Source organism: Protopterus annectens, chromosome 13.part0, assembly GCF_019279795.1.
Source record: "Protopterus annectens isolate FY-2018-M chromosome 13.part0, PAN1.0, whole genome shotgun sequence".
NCBI lineage: Eukaryota > Metazoa > Chordata > Ceratodontiformes > Protopteridae > Protopterus > Protopterus annectens.
The window spans coordinates 1,258,990,729-1,259,007,525 of NC_056747.1; the positions used below are offsets into that span (position 1 = coordinate 1,258,990,729).

Consider the following 16,797-nt stretch of genomic DNA (forward strand, 5'->3'; position numbering starts at 1 on the left):
CCAAACCATCTTCCTCAAGGAAGAGTAAACCTGTCTGGTAGACAGCAGCAATAAACAAACTCTATAATATACAGATAGGCTAAAAGCCCTGTCCCTCTACTCAGTCTTGTACAGACTGCTCAGAGATGACCTGTGTCTAGTATACAAGGCCATCTCAGACCCAGCCTTGTTTGAGTTGCTGCATATCTGTAAGTCAAATTCCACTCACACAACCCGCACGCAAGGCCTCAACCTGGTCTGTGACATTAATAAAACTTGTTGGCGGGATAGATTTGTGTTCCAAAGACTCTCCCATTCTGTGGAATAGACTCGGTCTCCATGTCAAGCAGAGTACCTCACTAGCCCTCTTTAAGAGGAACCTGGATGACTGGATGAAAAACAGAAAATACACCCCTGGGATCCCACCTGTGTCCCTGCTAGACAGGGGAAACTGGTGCTGACTTTGTGGGAACATGGGTGAAATTCTTGGCTAGGCTTATTAAGGGCCTCCAGGCTAATATCCTAGTATTGTCCTGTGAACCTAGGAAACTATAAGAAAAAGAAAAACAGCAGCACCTGCTTACAATCCCCATTACACTTAAAAATAACATGCAAAAAAAACCATACACCACAAATACAGTACTATTAAGAAAAGAAAATATTTTCTTTACTTACAGTTAGCTTTCTCCCATCTCTTCCCCTCTCCAAAGCATTTTTCCGAACATTGATGACATGAAATATGGCATATACTTTAGAGTCCCCCACAAATCCAAGAAATTTTGAAAAAGTCCAATGTTTCCAGATTTTCTTGTTCTGTCATATTTCACAAATATAATTATTGCATTGTAGACCCACATAGAGTTACTGGTTTTATTATTGTTCTTCTCCATCACCCATATCCTGTCTTTGTTTCATTTACAATGTCCTCTTGATTCCTCTAGTTAATTCTCCTGCTCCCTTCCTTCTCTTCAACATTTTCTGTTGAAATACTGGAAAAGATTTCACAGGTACAGTCTCTCTGTAGTCTTTCTTACCAGAAAAACAAGAAGCAGAATCTCCTTCTGTTTCACAGCTCACTTTTTGTTGGACAAACTTTTGTATTTCCTCCTTAGCATGCACTTCATCAAAAATGATTTTGTCCCTCCAGGGAAGAATACTTTAAAGACAGCTGGATACAGCAGTTTGAATCTCACACCCGTGTGTCAACATTCTCTAAACAGTGGAATGAATTTACTTCTCTTCTGCCTGGTGTACAGTGATTCTCCACAAACACTCTGCTGTTTCCCACTTTTAGTATTTTGTTCTTCTGCCACAGTTTTGTCAGAATCAACTCCTTCTGCTTGTAGGATTGCATCTTTACTATTAAAGGTCTAGGTTGTTTTCTTATAGCTAGGTTTGAAGCATACCCACAATGTGCCCTTTCAACTAACAACTCCTGTTGTGGAATACCTGTCCAGTTGCTTATTTGTGCTTTCATAAAATTAATGCAGTCTTTTCCTTCCAGCTTCACTGGCATAGCTGAAATTCTCAGGTTTTCCCTACATGTTCTGTCCTCTAATTCTATTATTTTTGAAATATCTCTTCATGAGCACTCTCGTATTCAGCTAGCCTTTTCTTCATTTCAACCTCTGATTTCTGCAGCTTTATCATCTCATCTGAATATCTGTTTAAAGCTTCTTCCAATTATATTGCTTGTGTTGATATACTCCATCAGTGTTTTGTTTAGTTTAACTTGGTCTGTATGCAGTTGTCTTATATCTGCCTGTAGGTTACTGGAAGTCATGTCTGAAAGGTGTAATGCTTTTTGCTGAATAGCTGCAGAACTTTCCATATTCAGTGTTTCTTTCTCATTTTTTGGCTGAATGTTTCCAAGTCTTCTGTATTTCTTTATTCCTGGCTTCCAGGCAGTGCACATACTAGTCAGTTTCTGAAATTTACCCATAAATACAAGTCTACTGAGCTTATCTGCTGAGTTTCAGTTTTCACACTGGGAGTGCTAGAAACAAGCTGTTACTCAGTGTGTAGCCATCTTGGAAGTCTTCCAAATGTCTTCTTGGTCTTTTTCCCATTCTATTACCTTTCCTTCTCTAATTATTTATTCCCAATACATTGGTTAGTTTGCCAGCTTCCTCTAGTAAATTCCAGCCCCCTCTTGTCTATTCTCTGTAGCCCTTATTGCAGGCATCCCTTCTGGAAAACTCTCCTTTCTCCACTCCTGTGTTGGCTAAGTTCTTGGTATACTTTATGAATAAAATATTCTCTATGATTGCTCTTATTCTCTTTAAGGCTCTCTGTCCAAAATCCCATTTTTCCTTATTTCTTGAATTAGCCCCTCCTTCATCATCATCCCTTTCCATTTTGAATTGTAGGTTTATGCTTGCATTATGTATAAGAGCCTTAGCTGTGTAGCTCTAAAATATCCCTTCAAAATTAGGTAATCCTAAACCTCCTTGCTTTATTGGGAGGATCAGCTTATCCCACTTGACTCTTGTCCTAGTCCAATCCCAAATAAAATCCTTCAACTCTTTATTAAGTAGTGTTCACAACTTCTCCTCTAGTTAATAAAAATATGTCTCACCTGGGTATAAAACTAAAGGGACTAAAAACATTTTTATTGCTTGTATCTTACAATCCATACCCATAGGCAAGAACTTCCAGCTACTCAGTTTTTGTATTATCTTTTGTTTAGTCTCTTCCCACATGTCTTTAGCTGACATACAAAAAAGAAAACAACAATGTGGATAAATGTCACTAAACCAATAACTTTAATGCAAAAAAATATATATATATGCTGAGCGCTTTCATTAAATAATCATAGAACTTCATCAGAGTGATATTTGTATTAACTTTATTATTTTGTGCTTTCTTTGGTTCCTTGGCTCCCATAAATCCATACTCCTAAATACTTAGTTTTGTCATGTCGCCATAAATATGGGTATTGCTGGACCAATTCATGTGTGGGTACATAGTTTATAGATATAGCCTTTGTTTTATCTTCATAAATTTTATAAGCTGAAAAAACTAGAACTGTCTCAATATTCCACAACACTGAGATCAAGTAAAAATAATATCATTTGCAAATAAAGCCAGCTTTTCTTGAACAGACCAATTATACTTTCTTTGCCAGTAACAAAGGGGAAATAGGACACCCCCTCTTGGCCTATTCTATGTGCCCCTAATTTCATTCACCCCATACTGGCAAAATCTCCTTTCCCCATACTTGTGTTCACTTAATTTTTATAATACTTTCGGCTACTTTATGAAAATAATATTCTCTGTGGTTGTTATTCTCCTTAGGGCTCTTCATTCAAAATTTCACTTTCTTCTTATTTCTTGACCCCCCCCCACACTTCATCATCATCATCATCATCACCATCATCACCACCCCTTTTCTCTTAGAATTATAGTTTTCTGTTATGTATAAGAGCATTAACTGTGTAGCTCTAAAATATCCCTTCAAATCAGGTAATCGTAATCCACCTTGTTCTATTGGAAGGATCAACGTATCCCACTTGACTCTTGTCCTCTTCCCCTCCCTGATAAAACCATTTAACTCTTTATTAATTACTGTCCACAACTTCTCCTCTGGTTGATAAAAATATGTCTGACCTGTGTATAAAAGTAAAGGGACTAAAAACATTTTCACTGCTTGTATCTTGCTATCTATATCCATAAACAAGAGCTTCCAGTTTCTTGGTTTTTTTTGTACTGCCTTTTGTTTATTCAATTCCCACATACCCTTAGATGCCAAAACAGAATTCTTTTTAATCCATAGTCCTAAAACTTAATTTTATTGTTTCACCATTAATATGGGTATTGCTAGACCAATCCATGTATACTACATAGTTTACAGCTATAACCTTTGTTTTGTCTTCATTAATTTCATACCCCAAAAAGACTTGAAACTGTCTCAAGATGTTTCACAACACTGAGATGTCATTTTCTGATTCTTCAGCTAAAAAGTAATATCACCTGCAAATAAAGCCAAATGTTCTTGATTACCATACCAATTATATCCTTGAATTTCTGAATCCTTTACTTCCTTCGTCAGTGGCTCTAAATTTAAAGCAAATAACAAAGAGGAAAAGTGGGTGGGGGTCTGGCATAATGGTTAAGGTGTTTACCTTACAGACACAAGGTGCAGAGTTTGATTTTCACATGGGGTAATTGGCTAGGCTTAAAATGGCACACAAAGGCAGTTAGCCTAGTATTAATCTATGAATCTATGAAAGAAGAACCACCTGCCTGGTTCCTCTGTTCAGACAATTTGTCAGAAAGAAACCCTTCCACTTTAATTTTTGCCTCTGGTCCCTCATATATCCTCCTAATTAACCTTGTTATTCTACCAGGGAATGCAAATGCTTCCATTGCCCTACTCATAAAATCTCAGTTTACTCTGTCAAATGTTTTCTCTGCATCAAGACCTACCAACAACAGCAGCATTTTCTTACATTCTGCTTCCTTCTAGATCATTGTTGTATTAAATTTGCCAAATGTCTACCTCTCCTCCAAACAACACACTGCTCCATATTTATAAAATCTGGCAGCATCTTTGCCATTCTTTTAGCTAGTATAGACATAAAAAGTTAGTAATCAAGGTTTAAAATTGAAATGGGCATATATGAAGCTGGGTCTGATGGATCTTTACCATCTTTAGGTATTATAGCCACCCACAGCTTTCTTCCAGGATGCTGGTGCTTCACCTTCTTTTAAAACACTGTTAAATAAAACTTTCTTGATGTTTATCACTTTCTTCCCTCCTAGCTTCTAAACTTCCCAGGAATACCATTTATTCCTGGAGACTTTTCTGCAGACTGATTGTATGTCACCATTTTAGCTCATCTCCTCCTATCTTAACTGTTAATTGTGGAGCCTCATCTACCTGTAACCTTGGCATAATTAAGTTTTCCATAAATATTTCCATTTCTGCTCTTTCTTGATTTCCACATTTCCCTACTTTATACAAATTCTCATAAAACTTCCAAAAGATTGTTAATACCTCTACATGATCTCCGGTTATTTTCCTTCTTACATGTTACTTAAGTTTGCCAATAACCCTTTCCACTTTCTGTTATTTATTGAAATTTGTTTTCCCGGAAAGTTTGACTGGGCACAGATGACCTTTTTCAGTGGAGACCTGGGGAGAAAAGCTCCAAGGTACCATATTTAATGCAATCAATATTTACAATAACACATTTTATAATACAGTTTCAGTGAATACATCACATGATAATATGATAAAATGTGTATTGATATTCACAGACATTAAATTTATAAGCCCTGTACTAAGATTTTGCAGACAGAAGAGTGGTGTATAAGACAAGTAGGAGTAATTTAAGAAATATAATAGAGTGAGATATTAGAGGAGATTAAAACATTTGAGTGTTAATAGAGAAGTAGAGACAGAACAGGAGGAGATTAAAAAGTTTGAGTGTTAATAGAGAAGTAGACAGAATAGGAGGAGATTAAAAAGTTTGAGTGTTAATAGAGAAGTAGACAGAATAGGAGGAGATTAAAAAGTTTGACTGTTATTAGAGAAGTAGACAGAATAGGAGGAGATTAAAAAGTTTGAGTGTTAATAGAGAAGTAGACAGAATAGGAGATTAAAACGTTTGAGTGTTAATAGAGAAGTAGACAGAATAGGAGGAGATTAAAAAAATTGAGTCTTAATAGAGAAGTAGACAGAATAGTAATTTGGTTGTGCTAATTAGAAGTAGGTAAAGTAGTTTAAGAATTACAATCAAGTGAATTATTTGAAGGGGATATGTAGGTTAAGTGACTTAGTGTTTTAAAGGGAGGTACAAAAAAGATGCTGAAGGTGTTAAAAGAGCTATGTTAAGTTGTGTGATAAAATCTGACAGATACAGGAATTGTATTCCAAATTCTACACCACTGGAATAGAAACTGACCGCAGCAGCCTTTTGTGGTTTGTAGATGGTAAGCAGTTGTTTATTATTTGACTGAAGGGGACAGTTTGGAAGATAGTATTAGAGTAGGGGTCTAAATACTGGACAGGTAGATGGAGCATGGATGATTTTATGGGTTAAGGTGAGCAAAGTATAAGATAGATGGTGAGGAAGCTTGGGCCAGTTAAGTGCTTTTAGTGCTAAACACTGGTTGATATGCTTTATTGCAAGCAAATCTAGCAACTTTGTTATATCACTGTTCAAGTTTAGAACTAAGTGGGGCTTGCATGTTGGTCATGATAGGGGCTCCATATAGGAGAGAAGGTAAGAGATACGTGGTAGCTAGAGTTATCTTGGCAGAATCTAAGGAAATTCTTTACGTAGGGTGCCTAGTATTTGATGGGTTTTCTTGATGCTGTTGTGGATATGTAAATTGAATTTAAGATTGTTGTTGACTGTTGCCTAAGTCATTGTGCTAAAAGTTTTTCAAAACACATACATATTATCCAGATACTCCCTTATTTTCTTTTCAGCATTGTGCCTCTTCTTATTCTGCGAGATTCCTCTTGTTCTGCAATATTTTAACCTTTGTCAGTCCCTGTAAGTAATTCATGTTACTTGTTAACCATATATCTTTTTCTTTTGTTTCTACCCTATTCTTAAACTCTACTTTAACTTCTGAAGAAATTTCTAGCTTCCCTAATAACACTAGAATAATTTCCACAACCCATTCCTTAAATTCCTTTTTAACAGGCGAGTGGGGAAGTGCCAGTATCTCATTTTTACTTCATTATGGTGCATTTTTGTCTTAGCTTTTATTGGTGCATGATCTGAAATAGTTATTGGAGGCATGCCAAAGTTTTCAATTAAATACACGTTTCTGTGAAATATAAATTCTATCTGGTCTAGCTGAGTTATTGTACCTTGGGGAATAATATGCAAATTCTCTCCAAGTTATGACTTCTGAATTCATGTCTTCCATACCAGATATTTCCATAATTTTTTTTTCACAGACCTAACCTTTTTTATTATATTTTCCCTTTTAGGTCCCCCGGATACATCCCCACTTTTGCAAAACAAATTCCAGTCCCCATCTATAAGAAAGATTCCCTACTGAAAACTGATTATTTCTCCCAACATTTTCCTAAAAAATGTCCTAAACTCCATAATAGCAGTTTTAGGTAGAATAGAAATACAAAACAGCATAATCCTCCTCCATTGCCAATAGCCCCCTACTACAAAAAAAATCCACCAGTATTATCTTTTTTTTGTCTTTTCTCAAAAAAAATCCACAATTATTATCTTTTTTATTGTCTTTTCTATCAGTATTGAAGCTCCTTTAGCAATTAGTATAAGTACACCCCTTTTCCTTTGTCCCTGAGACACTGCTGAATATCCCTCCTGAAATCCTTTCTTTATCAAATTCACCTGTGCATTTCTTTCCAAGTGTGTTTCTTGTAGCATTGCTATTTGAACTCTGCTTTTGTTAATATAATTCAGTACTCTTTCCTTTTTCTCCATACCTGTGAGGCCATTCACATCCTGAAATAGAATGCTTTATTTGAGTTGATCTATTCCTCAATGTTTAATTTATTTTAAATGAATCCAGTAGTGAACAAACCTTTTTAACAATTAACCTGCCTTAGAGCTTCCATCCCACAAAGCAATCCTGGGACTTTTCCTCTAGACTACTGGAAGCCATCTCTTGCACCAGAGGTGGAGCATGAAATGCTTTTTGATGAACAACTGCAGGATTCTTTCCATTCAGCATTTTATCTTCACCTTTTCTAGTTGATTTTCTTTCAGACTTTCTAAAGTTTCTTCTTTGCTAGAATCCAGGCAATGCACTTACTAGCCAGTAATTGAATTTACTAAATATGGCATAGTTGATGGTTCCTATTTCTCAGTATCTTTTTTCACACTGGAAGAGCTGGAATTAAACTGTTGATCAGTATGCAGTCATATTGGAATTATATGGACTATATATTTCTTAATATAATTCAATACTCATTCGTTTTTGCCTATAGTTGTAGGGCCATTTACATTCCAAAATACTATGGAGAGAGTAGCCATTATGATAAAATGCTATTGTTCCTACTTATTATACTTGACTGTTTTTTGAAAGTGTTATTTTCAATTTTTTTCTTATGTGCACACACTGTTTGGCAGGCTGATCTTTTAAATAGCTGTTTCTTCTCATCTAATTTGAACCTATCTTATATGTTCAAGAGTTTTTGCTTTAATGAAAACCCTCAAACAAACAAATAAAAAAACTAAATACATTTTAGGAAAACCCCATACTGTATTAACTCAAAACAAAGACACAACATTATGTATATTTTCAAGACATGAAATTTAACCCTCCTAATAGGAAGCCCCAAATCAGCAGCTACACCCATATGCATAACCTAATCTAACATTAAGGTTACCCATGCTAAAACATGTTACAGTGTGTTTTTCCACTTACACATATTACTATATGTTCTCTTTTATCTATATTCCCTTCCCAGATGTGAAAAACATATTTTATACTTTCAGAAAACATTAACTTTTAGCCCTAAAAAAGTGCAGTGGCTACCTTTACATAAAACTAAATTATGCACTGTTCTAATAAATGCATTAAAGTACTAAAGCTGCTGGGATGACTACTACCTCTTATTCAGTTCCATAATTTCAAACCTTATTTTTCATTGAACTGCTTGCTATTGTTCCTTTAAATTTTGCATTTCCCTTAGTATGTATGAACTCTCAAGATTAATTGCTTACACCTGCAAACAGCTAATCTCCATGTAAAACTAGTTAGCAATGAGAAAAAATAACAACTTTAGAGATGCATGAAGGAATCTTTGAAAATTTCACTCAGAACAGAACTATCCTGGCTAACTGTCTTCAGCTGAGATGTCTTGTCCCTCATGGAGATTTACTAATGGGAAAAAAACTTTGCAGATCCATATATTGTTACTAGGCTAATAACCCAGTGGGATTTTCTGAGCCTAGTCAAGTTTTCCCAAAAGAAAAATGACATCCTATTTCCAAACAGGACATTGAGGGCTAGTAACTTAAAGCTACCTCTGTCCATAAGGGACATGGGTGCCAGGCCCAGTCTAAATTTCCTATTCCCCATCCACTGGTCTATGTTGCACTTAAATTAGGTAATAGACAAACTTAGCTTCACATGGATGGGAACCCTGTTCAATAGGACAAGCAGTCTCAGGGACACATATTTGTCTTTCCAACATAAGTCCCAGATGAAATTCAGGTCCTTAGACCTTGTATTTCTGGTACTGTTTGACTTACATATATGCAGGAGATTCACAAGTATGGGGTTTGTGGATGCCTTATAAGCCAGACATTGATCACCTCTCAGCATTCTATAGCAGACTGAGTACAGGGAAAGAGCTTTAAGGTACTCTGCGTAAGGCAGGTTGGTTACACCTTGGGTTCTTTTTGTAAGGACCCTCTGAGGTTGCTCTAGTTGCTGCATATACCTGATCAGGTAAATAACAAAGAAAGAATGGTACTCTAAATTGGTTTGATAAGGGCAGAGTACAGTGGGATCATGACCTCTTTGGACCTAGATGCCATTCCCTTACTTATAAGTTGTACCACTGTGGCCAAGTGGTGGTCAAATGTAAGGCTACTGTCTAATTGTGTACCAAGATCCCTGACCACTGGGTCAACACTTAGGGGTGTATTATCAAAGTGGTAATTATCCAGGATGGTTAACTGCACAAAGGGTACAATTCGTAGCATTCAGTTTATGACCATGGCTTTGGCACCATTTGTTAGTCAGATATAGGCTTTTCTGAAGAATATTAGTGTGTGCAGAAGAGTTGATGATAACCTCCAGCTTGCAATTATCTGCAAACGTAGTCAGCCATAAACCTTCCAGTGTTTGCTTCCATTTCAGAGAAACTGATACCAAAAGGAGCCCTGGGAGACTCGGCTAGTGACTGGCCTCCCCCTATTTTGACCTCCCTGGTCCTATCAGTGAGCCAGCTGGATATCCAATGGGTAATAAAAGGGTTTATAACTAATTTAGTGAACATATCTATAATGTCTGAGTGGGGTATTGTATCAAAAGCCTTGGCCAGGTTAAGGTAAGCTGTGTACACAGTCTTGCCCTCATCCATTGCTTTGGTGACCCTCTCAAAGAAGTATACCAGATTTAATAAGCATGACTTTCCTTTAACAAATATGAACTGCAATGGGTCCAGCAGCTACAGAGTACCTATATCCTCATCTATCATGTCCATGATAATTCTTTCCATGGCTTTACATATAAGGCTGGTCAGACTTATGGACCTGTAGTTACCCAGATCAGTGGTCAGACCTTCTTTGGGCAGGGGAATGACTGTAGGCTGTAGCCATCTTCCATTCCTTGGGTACAAAACCTGACTGTAGGCTCTAGTTGAAAAGTGATTCAAGTGAACCAGAGTAGTCATGTTTCATGCTATTTAGTAAGCATCCCATGATGTTATTGGCACCCATCAATGCAGTATTTTTGGCCTTGGAAAGTGCACGGAAGTCTGATTCCCTTGTAATGGTGGGGGGATTATGGCATGCAGTATGTCCTTTGGACTATCAGGGAGAATGGGGGGAAAATTGAGCCATGTCAGTCCAAAGGATGTCAATGGCCTCTGTTTTAGTATGGGTAATATTCACAATAAGTTTTGCACATTGTTGCGTATTTCGTTTGAGGTTACATACATAGCTGTAGAAAGCTTTATGGTTATTCTTTGCTTGACAAGCTATTTGTTCTTCAAATTTAGTCTTTGAAGGATTTGTTACTCCTTTTACCTGCCTATTTAGATTGGTCAGGGGGAGTTTAGTAAGTTGGGCTTTGTTCCTCTTACACTTGGCCAAGATTTTTTTCTCTTTTGTTGTATAACCAATTGATACTGTGACTCCACCAGGGTGGCTTGTCTTAATACAAGTGGGCACAGCTCACTCTATACAGCTATTAAAACAGCTGTATAGGCATTTTGTAAATAGCTCAGCATATTCTATGGTGTTTAATGGGCTTGTGGGTGCTTGAAATTTAGCCAAGGTGTCATTTAGCGGAGAGAGTTTAGCTTTGAAATAGTACCTAAAGGTGTTTTGTTTCACTGTGTCCTTGGATTTAATTTTTATTTCAAGCAATACTGCATTATAGTCAGATCTGACAAGTGAGAGCATTACATTGGGTGAGGAACATCACTCCCCCATTTATTAATTTATTTATTTATTTACATTTGTTGACCGGGAGTGTCCGACTGTACGTAGGTCCATTTTCAGCGGAGGCCCGGGGAGAAAAGCTCCACAGTTAAAATAAACAGACAGTAGTTACATTGGATTACATAGCAATTAACAATTTACCATAGCAATTACTTACAACATATTTACAGATGAAGAACATAGTACATCAGTAGACAACTAGAATCCTTATCTGTGAAGACACTAACAAATGTTACAATAAGAAGTTCCTGCTGTAAATAAGTACTAGGCTTATGGGCATCTGAGCTTGCTATAATCAAGGTAGTTAGTGGAGTGGAAAGAAAGGTAGTGGTTGGATGGAGTGGGTGATATTAGAGTGGGAGTTGCAAGGGCATAGCCAGCATGTTTTAGGTGCTTTTAGTAAAGTTTTGAAGTGGGTGCATGATGGTATGGAGGTAATTGTGGGTGGGAGGGAGTTCCATAATTTGGCTATGGTGCAAGAGAATAGTGCTTCACCAGCAGAGTTATTGGCTTTAGTGATCTGCAAGTGATTTTTGTTGCTGGATCTTAGTTGGCTGGTGGTGCGATAGGGTTGGAGTAGATTCTGGAGGGATGGGACATTTAGTAGATGGTTTACTAGTTTGTGGGTGAGTGAGAGTTGATACCACTGAAGGAGGTGAGGGAGTTCAAGCCAGCCCAGTTCAGCAAGTGAGAGACAGTGGTGACTATGGTAGGATGCCCCTGTGGCGAATTTGGCGATTTTGTTGTAGCAGGTCTCTAGCTTACTCACAAGCATGTTCTAACAACCTCCTTTCCAATACTCAGCATGGTTTCTGACCAAACCATAGCACCACCACTGTCTTACTCTCCTTTACTAACACTATCCTTCAGCATAAAAACAATGGCTATCTCTTATCTGCTACTTTCCTAGACCTATCTAAAGCATTTGACATGGTCCCACAAAAACAACTTATCTCTGTCCTCAATAACCTATCCTATCATATATCAATAACCTAACATCGCAGCAAAAGACAACACCACTATATACCCAACTGAACACACCAAATTGCTAGGAGTGGAAATAGACAATAAACTAAAATTTGACATTCACATATCCATGACCATAAAAGAAGTCCACAAAAAACTAGGAGCGATATACAGAAATAAGCAACTTCTCACCAAAGCAGCAAAGATTTCAATAGCAAATTCCCACCTTATCTCCACCCTACTTTATGCCTCTCCAGTAGAACAAGATGAAGGATGTTTGTAATCCTTTTAGAAGAATTGACCAACTGTTCCAGGATGCTGGCATTAATGAAGTTTAGGAATCACTGGACTTGCACTTTAGAAGTGGTGTAAGATTCCCATTTTATAGAGGGGTAGAGATCCCCCATGAAGATCATATTGGGTTGAACAGTGAGCGACTGTAGTGTATTGAGATAGGTACTATGGGTTTCCTGGGACTCGGAAGGTGATTTATAGGTTACAACGATATGGTATGAGACTGTTTATTGTGAGTTGCAAATGTATGAGTTCTAGTGGGTCAGTATTATATCCAAGAAGCATAGCATTATTCATGCCTTTAATCATTTTGTCTTATTTTTCACTTGTTTATAGCTTAAGCCAAGGACATTAATCTAGACATCCATCCTTGTAAAAACAAGGGGGAATCATCATCTTAATTCTACACATAATATAATCAGTACACTTTTACACCCCACACCAGTAGCCCAAGTTCACTGCATTATATTCATTATATTAACTTAAACTTGTCGCTATACAGCCTGTCTTCTCTTCTTTCATTTTAATGCCTGTATTTCTTGCAATTCAAAAAAGGTACTTATTTACTTTAATCTCTTTAACACATATAATGGTCATGGAAAATACTTCCCTCTTAAAATTCTTCTTACTGCACACTCTTCAAAACTACTTTACAATATAATGTGTAGTTTATATCATGAAATGGTTTATACAAATACTAATAAGGACAAAACTGTTTTACTTACATTTACTTCTTGCTTCTTTTAGTGTCCTCCTAAACGTTAATGACATAGTATGGGGTACATGCCCTACAGTCCACCCTCAGGATTAACAAAGTCAACAAAAGTCCAGTATTTTTCAACCGTTTTCTTTTGCAAAGACATATTTCACAAATGTGATTGATGCTTTACAGTCTCAGATTTACTCACTATCTCCATCTCTGAACTCTGGACTTTCAGTTCATTTTCAAAATACTCTCCATTCTTTTGGTTAGCTCCTGAGCTTTTTTTCAGCTCTCAAGTGTTTTCATTTGAACCACTGGAAAATGTTTTATTGGCAAAGTCTCTCTGTGAGCATCATTGTCAGACGAATGAGAAGCAGAGTCCCTTTTTGCTTGTTTCAGTCTTTGCTGGATATGTTTATTTCCTCCTTATCATGCTCTGCATCAAAAAATGTATTTGATCCTCCAGAAAAAAAATACTCTGAAGATAGCTGGATACAGCAGATTGAATCTCACACCTGCCTCTCAACATTCCCTGATTGCTGGGATAAATTTGCTTCTTTTCTGCCTGGTATACAGTGAATAATCATTTTTCACAAACACTCTGCTGTCTCCAATTTTAATTTTTTTCCCTCCTGCCACAATTGAGTCAGGATCAACTCTTTGGTATGATTTTATCTTTATTAATATAGATCTTGGTTACTTTCTCATGGAGAGGTTTAGAGCATGCAATCAATGTGCCTTTTCATTTAATACATCCTGCTGTGGAATACAATTCCAGTTGCTTATTTGTGCTTTCATAAAGTTAATACAGTCTGTTCCTTCCAGTTTCTCTGGTACCACAAAAAAGCTCAGGTTCTTACTGTGCATTTTGCCTTCTAACTCCACTATTTTTCAAACAGCTTTTCTTGAGAAGCCTCATACTCAGCCGACCTTTTCTTCATTTCAGCCTCTGATTTGTAAAGTTTTATCATTTCATATGAACATCTTGTTAAATATTCTTCTATTTTTCAGAACTTTACTTGTGTTGATATATCCCTTCAGTGATTCATTTATTTTACTCACCTATGAATACATTTGATTTATTTTTCCTCTAAATTACTAGAAGCCATCTCTTGAACCAAAGCTGAAGCTTGAGCTGCTTTTTGCTGAACAACTACAAGACTCTTTCCATTCAGTGTTTTCTCTTCACCTTTTCTGGTTTATTTTTCAACCAAGTTCTCCAAATTTCTTCTTTGCTAGCATCCAGTCAGTGTACTTACTATTTAGTGACCAAATTTTACCAAAGCTTACAATTTCATTGATGTTTTTTTTCAGTTTCTGTTTTTACACTGTGAGAGCTGATGATCAGTTTGCAACCATCTTGGAAAACCCATGATTTCCCTTTTCTTTTCTTAATTTTAATATGAAACAAATCTAATCTGCTCTGTGTGTTCAAGAATTATGAGCAATCATGGACAGTATCTTGACATGCGAGTCAGCTTATATACAAGGGTTGTTTTTCTACCCAGCTAATAAACACTGAACACAAGTACCTTTACTTTTACAGTCAGGAGAAGCTGGCAAGCTTTGGACTCATTAAGTTGTCTACACTCTTCCTCCTCCTGCTGAAGGTGCTGATGAAGAAAACCAACCTCACCTTAGTAATAGTCTGATGTCTTATCTTACTGTTGCTGATACTGGCATGTCTTACCAGAGGCCCCCATCTAGCTCTACTCACAGAAGTCAACCTCCAGTCTTGAATGTGCCTCTTACAATAGACAGAATTCCCCTTCATAGTCATCTGCACAATTTTGAAATGTTTGTAGCTGTTTAGAAGCCTACCTCTGTTATGTTCAATGCTAAATGAAAATGTTTCTCTGGATCTGGAGAAGTCACTAGTTCTATTTTACTTTTCTTCTTTAGTATTGTCTGATACCTCACTTACAAATAATGCCTCTGGTGACAGACGTTGCTGTTTCTATTGCCCCTGAATGCCTTACATGCTGCTTACCATGTCTGTAATGAAGGATTACAGTCTGACCTCATATAGCCCAAAGGAGAGACACTCTTCAACTAGGAGACAGTGCCACTATAAGAGACCACTCCCACACAAGAGATAGACAGCTGCCCTAGGACATTTCTCCTCCACATAGATGGACAATGACACTGCACAAAGCTACTCCTTATGCAGGGATGGACAGAGCCACTGTGAAGGCACTCCCTCTCCTTCCCAGCGATAGACAGTGTCACAGCACATGACACCCCCCCTCCCTCACAGTTGGATTGTGCCACTCCACCAGGTTACTTCTACTCCCCAGAGTTGGACAGTGCTATTGCTACAGGGCATTCCTCCACAGAAGGAGAGACTGTCACTGCACCAGAAAACTCTTCCTCCTCTCCAGATAAGGTCAGTGCCACTGGAACAGGACACTGTACCCCCCCCAAGATATAGATAGGGACACTGTCTCAGAACACTCTTCCTCACCAGATGTGGCCAGTGACACTGTTCTAGGGTACTTGTCCTAAACCAAAGGCGGACAGTGCCACTGCAGCAGGACACTCAGTTCCCTTGTAATGGACAGTCCTCTTTCCCAGAGAATGAAAAGTGCCATTACAATAGGACACTTTTCACTCTAAAGATGTGGAGAGTATCACTGCACTACGACTCTCCATCTCAGAGATGTGAAAAGTGTCACTGCACTAGATTACCTACCCCCAAAGAGATAACTAATGGCACTGCACCAGGACACTATTCCTACCCCAAAGAGGGGCAGTGCTTCTACTCCAGGGCACTCATTCACCCCTAGAGACAGATCCACTACACAGGATACTCTTCATCCTCTGAAACTGCTAATACAATGCTCTTCTCATCTCTTCATGCCACTGTATCAGGGCAGTCCTCTTCTACTCTTCCATCCTCACAGGTGGACAGTGTCACTGCAGCAAGACATTCCTCCTCTGCTGGAGATGGTCAGTGTCACTACACCAGGAATACTCCTCATCCGTCCATCCCTAGAGATGGACAGTGTTACTACACCAGGAATATTCCTCATCCATCCATCCCTAGAGATGGACAGTGTTACCACACCAGGAATACTCCTCATCCGTCCATCCCCAGAGATGGACAGTGGTATTACACCAAGATACAATCCCCCCAACAGATGGACATTGTCACTGCATCACATCAACTCCCCCCCACCCCCATGGAGTTGGAAAACCCTGGGGTCATCTACTACGTCATCTTTACCATAGCCATACTTAATATCATAATTTCCAAAGTTGCTGCACCATGGGGAAAGAAGAAAAAAACTCTTCCATGTTACATCTTTGTCTACTTTTTCACTAAAAGTATCATTTGGGTGAATTTTTTCATCAGACGTTTGAATCCCATTTTCTGAAATGATTTTTATTAGTATTTTAAGTGAGTTATACCAGCTGGCAGTATGCTGCAGGGGGGAGCCTCTGTGCCCCATACAGACAATCTAAATATTATGTAAGATGTCATCTATGCCCCTTCTTAAACAAGTTCCATGCACTCATGCTCACAAACTGTCATACTTACAGTTATTTCATCTTCAGGTGCAGCCTGAGTGGTCACAGGAGCAGTAACTAGTGTGGCAAGGATGAGTAGCAACATTGTTATCAGCCTCTGAAAATGCAAACATAAAAATACTTTAATAAAGTAAAATAATGCAGCCATGACTGCAAAAATACAGAGGCAAAATATACATTTCATATCTTCTATGAAATGTA

At 37.8% G+C, this 16,797-nt stretch overlaps 1 protein-coding gene across 4 annotated transcripts in view; it reads right to left on the reverse strand.

Moving 5' to 3' along the window:
- The window catches only part of LOC122788239 (complement C1q tumor necrosis factor-related protein 4-like), a 300,318-nt gene that overhangs the window by 216,823 nt on the left and 66,698 nt on the right, over positions 1-16,797 (reverse strand). For all 4 annotated transcript variants that reach the window (XM_044055276.1, XM_044055274.1, XM_044055275.1 and 1 more), the window contains exon 2: positions 16,607-16,693. In XM_044055276.1, coding sequence (XP_043911211.1) covers positions 16,607-16,681 — 75 coding nt within the window. In that variant the 5' untranslated portion in view covers positions 16,682-16,693. The remainder of the gene's footprint in view (positions 1-16,606; positions 16,694-16,797) is intronic.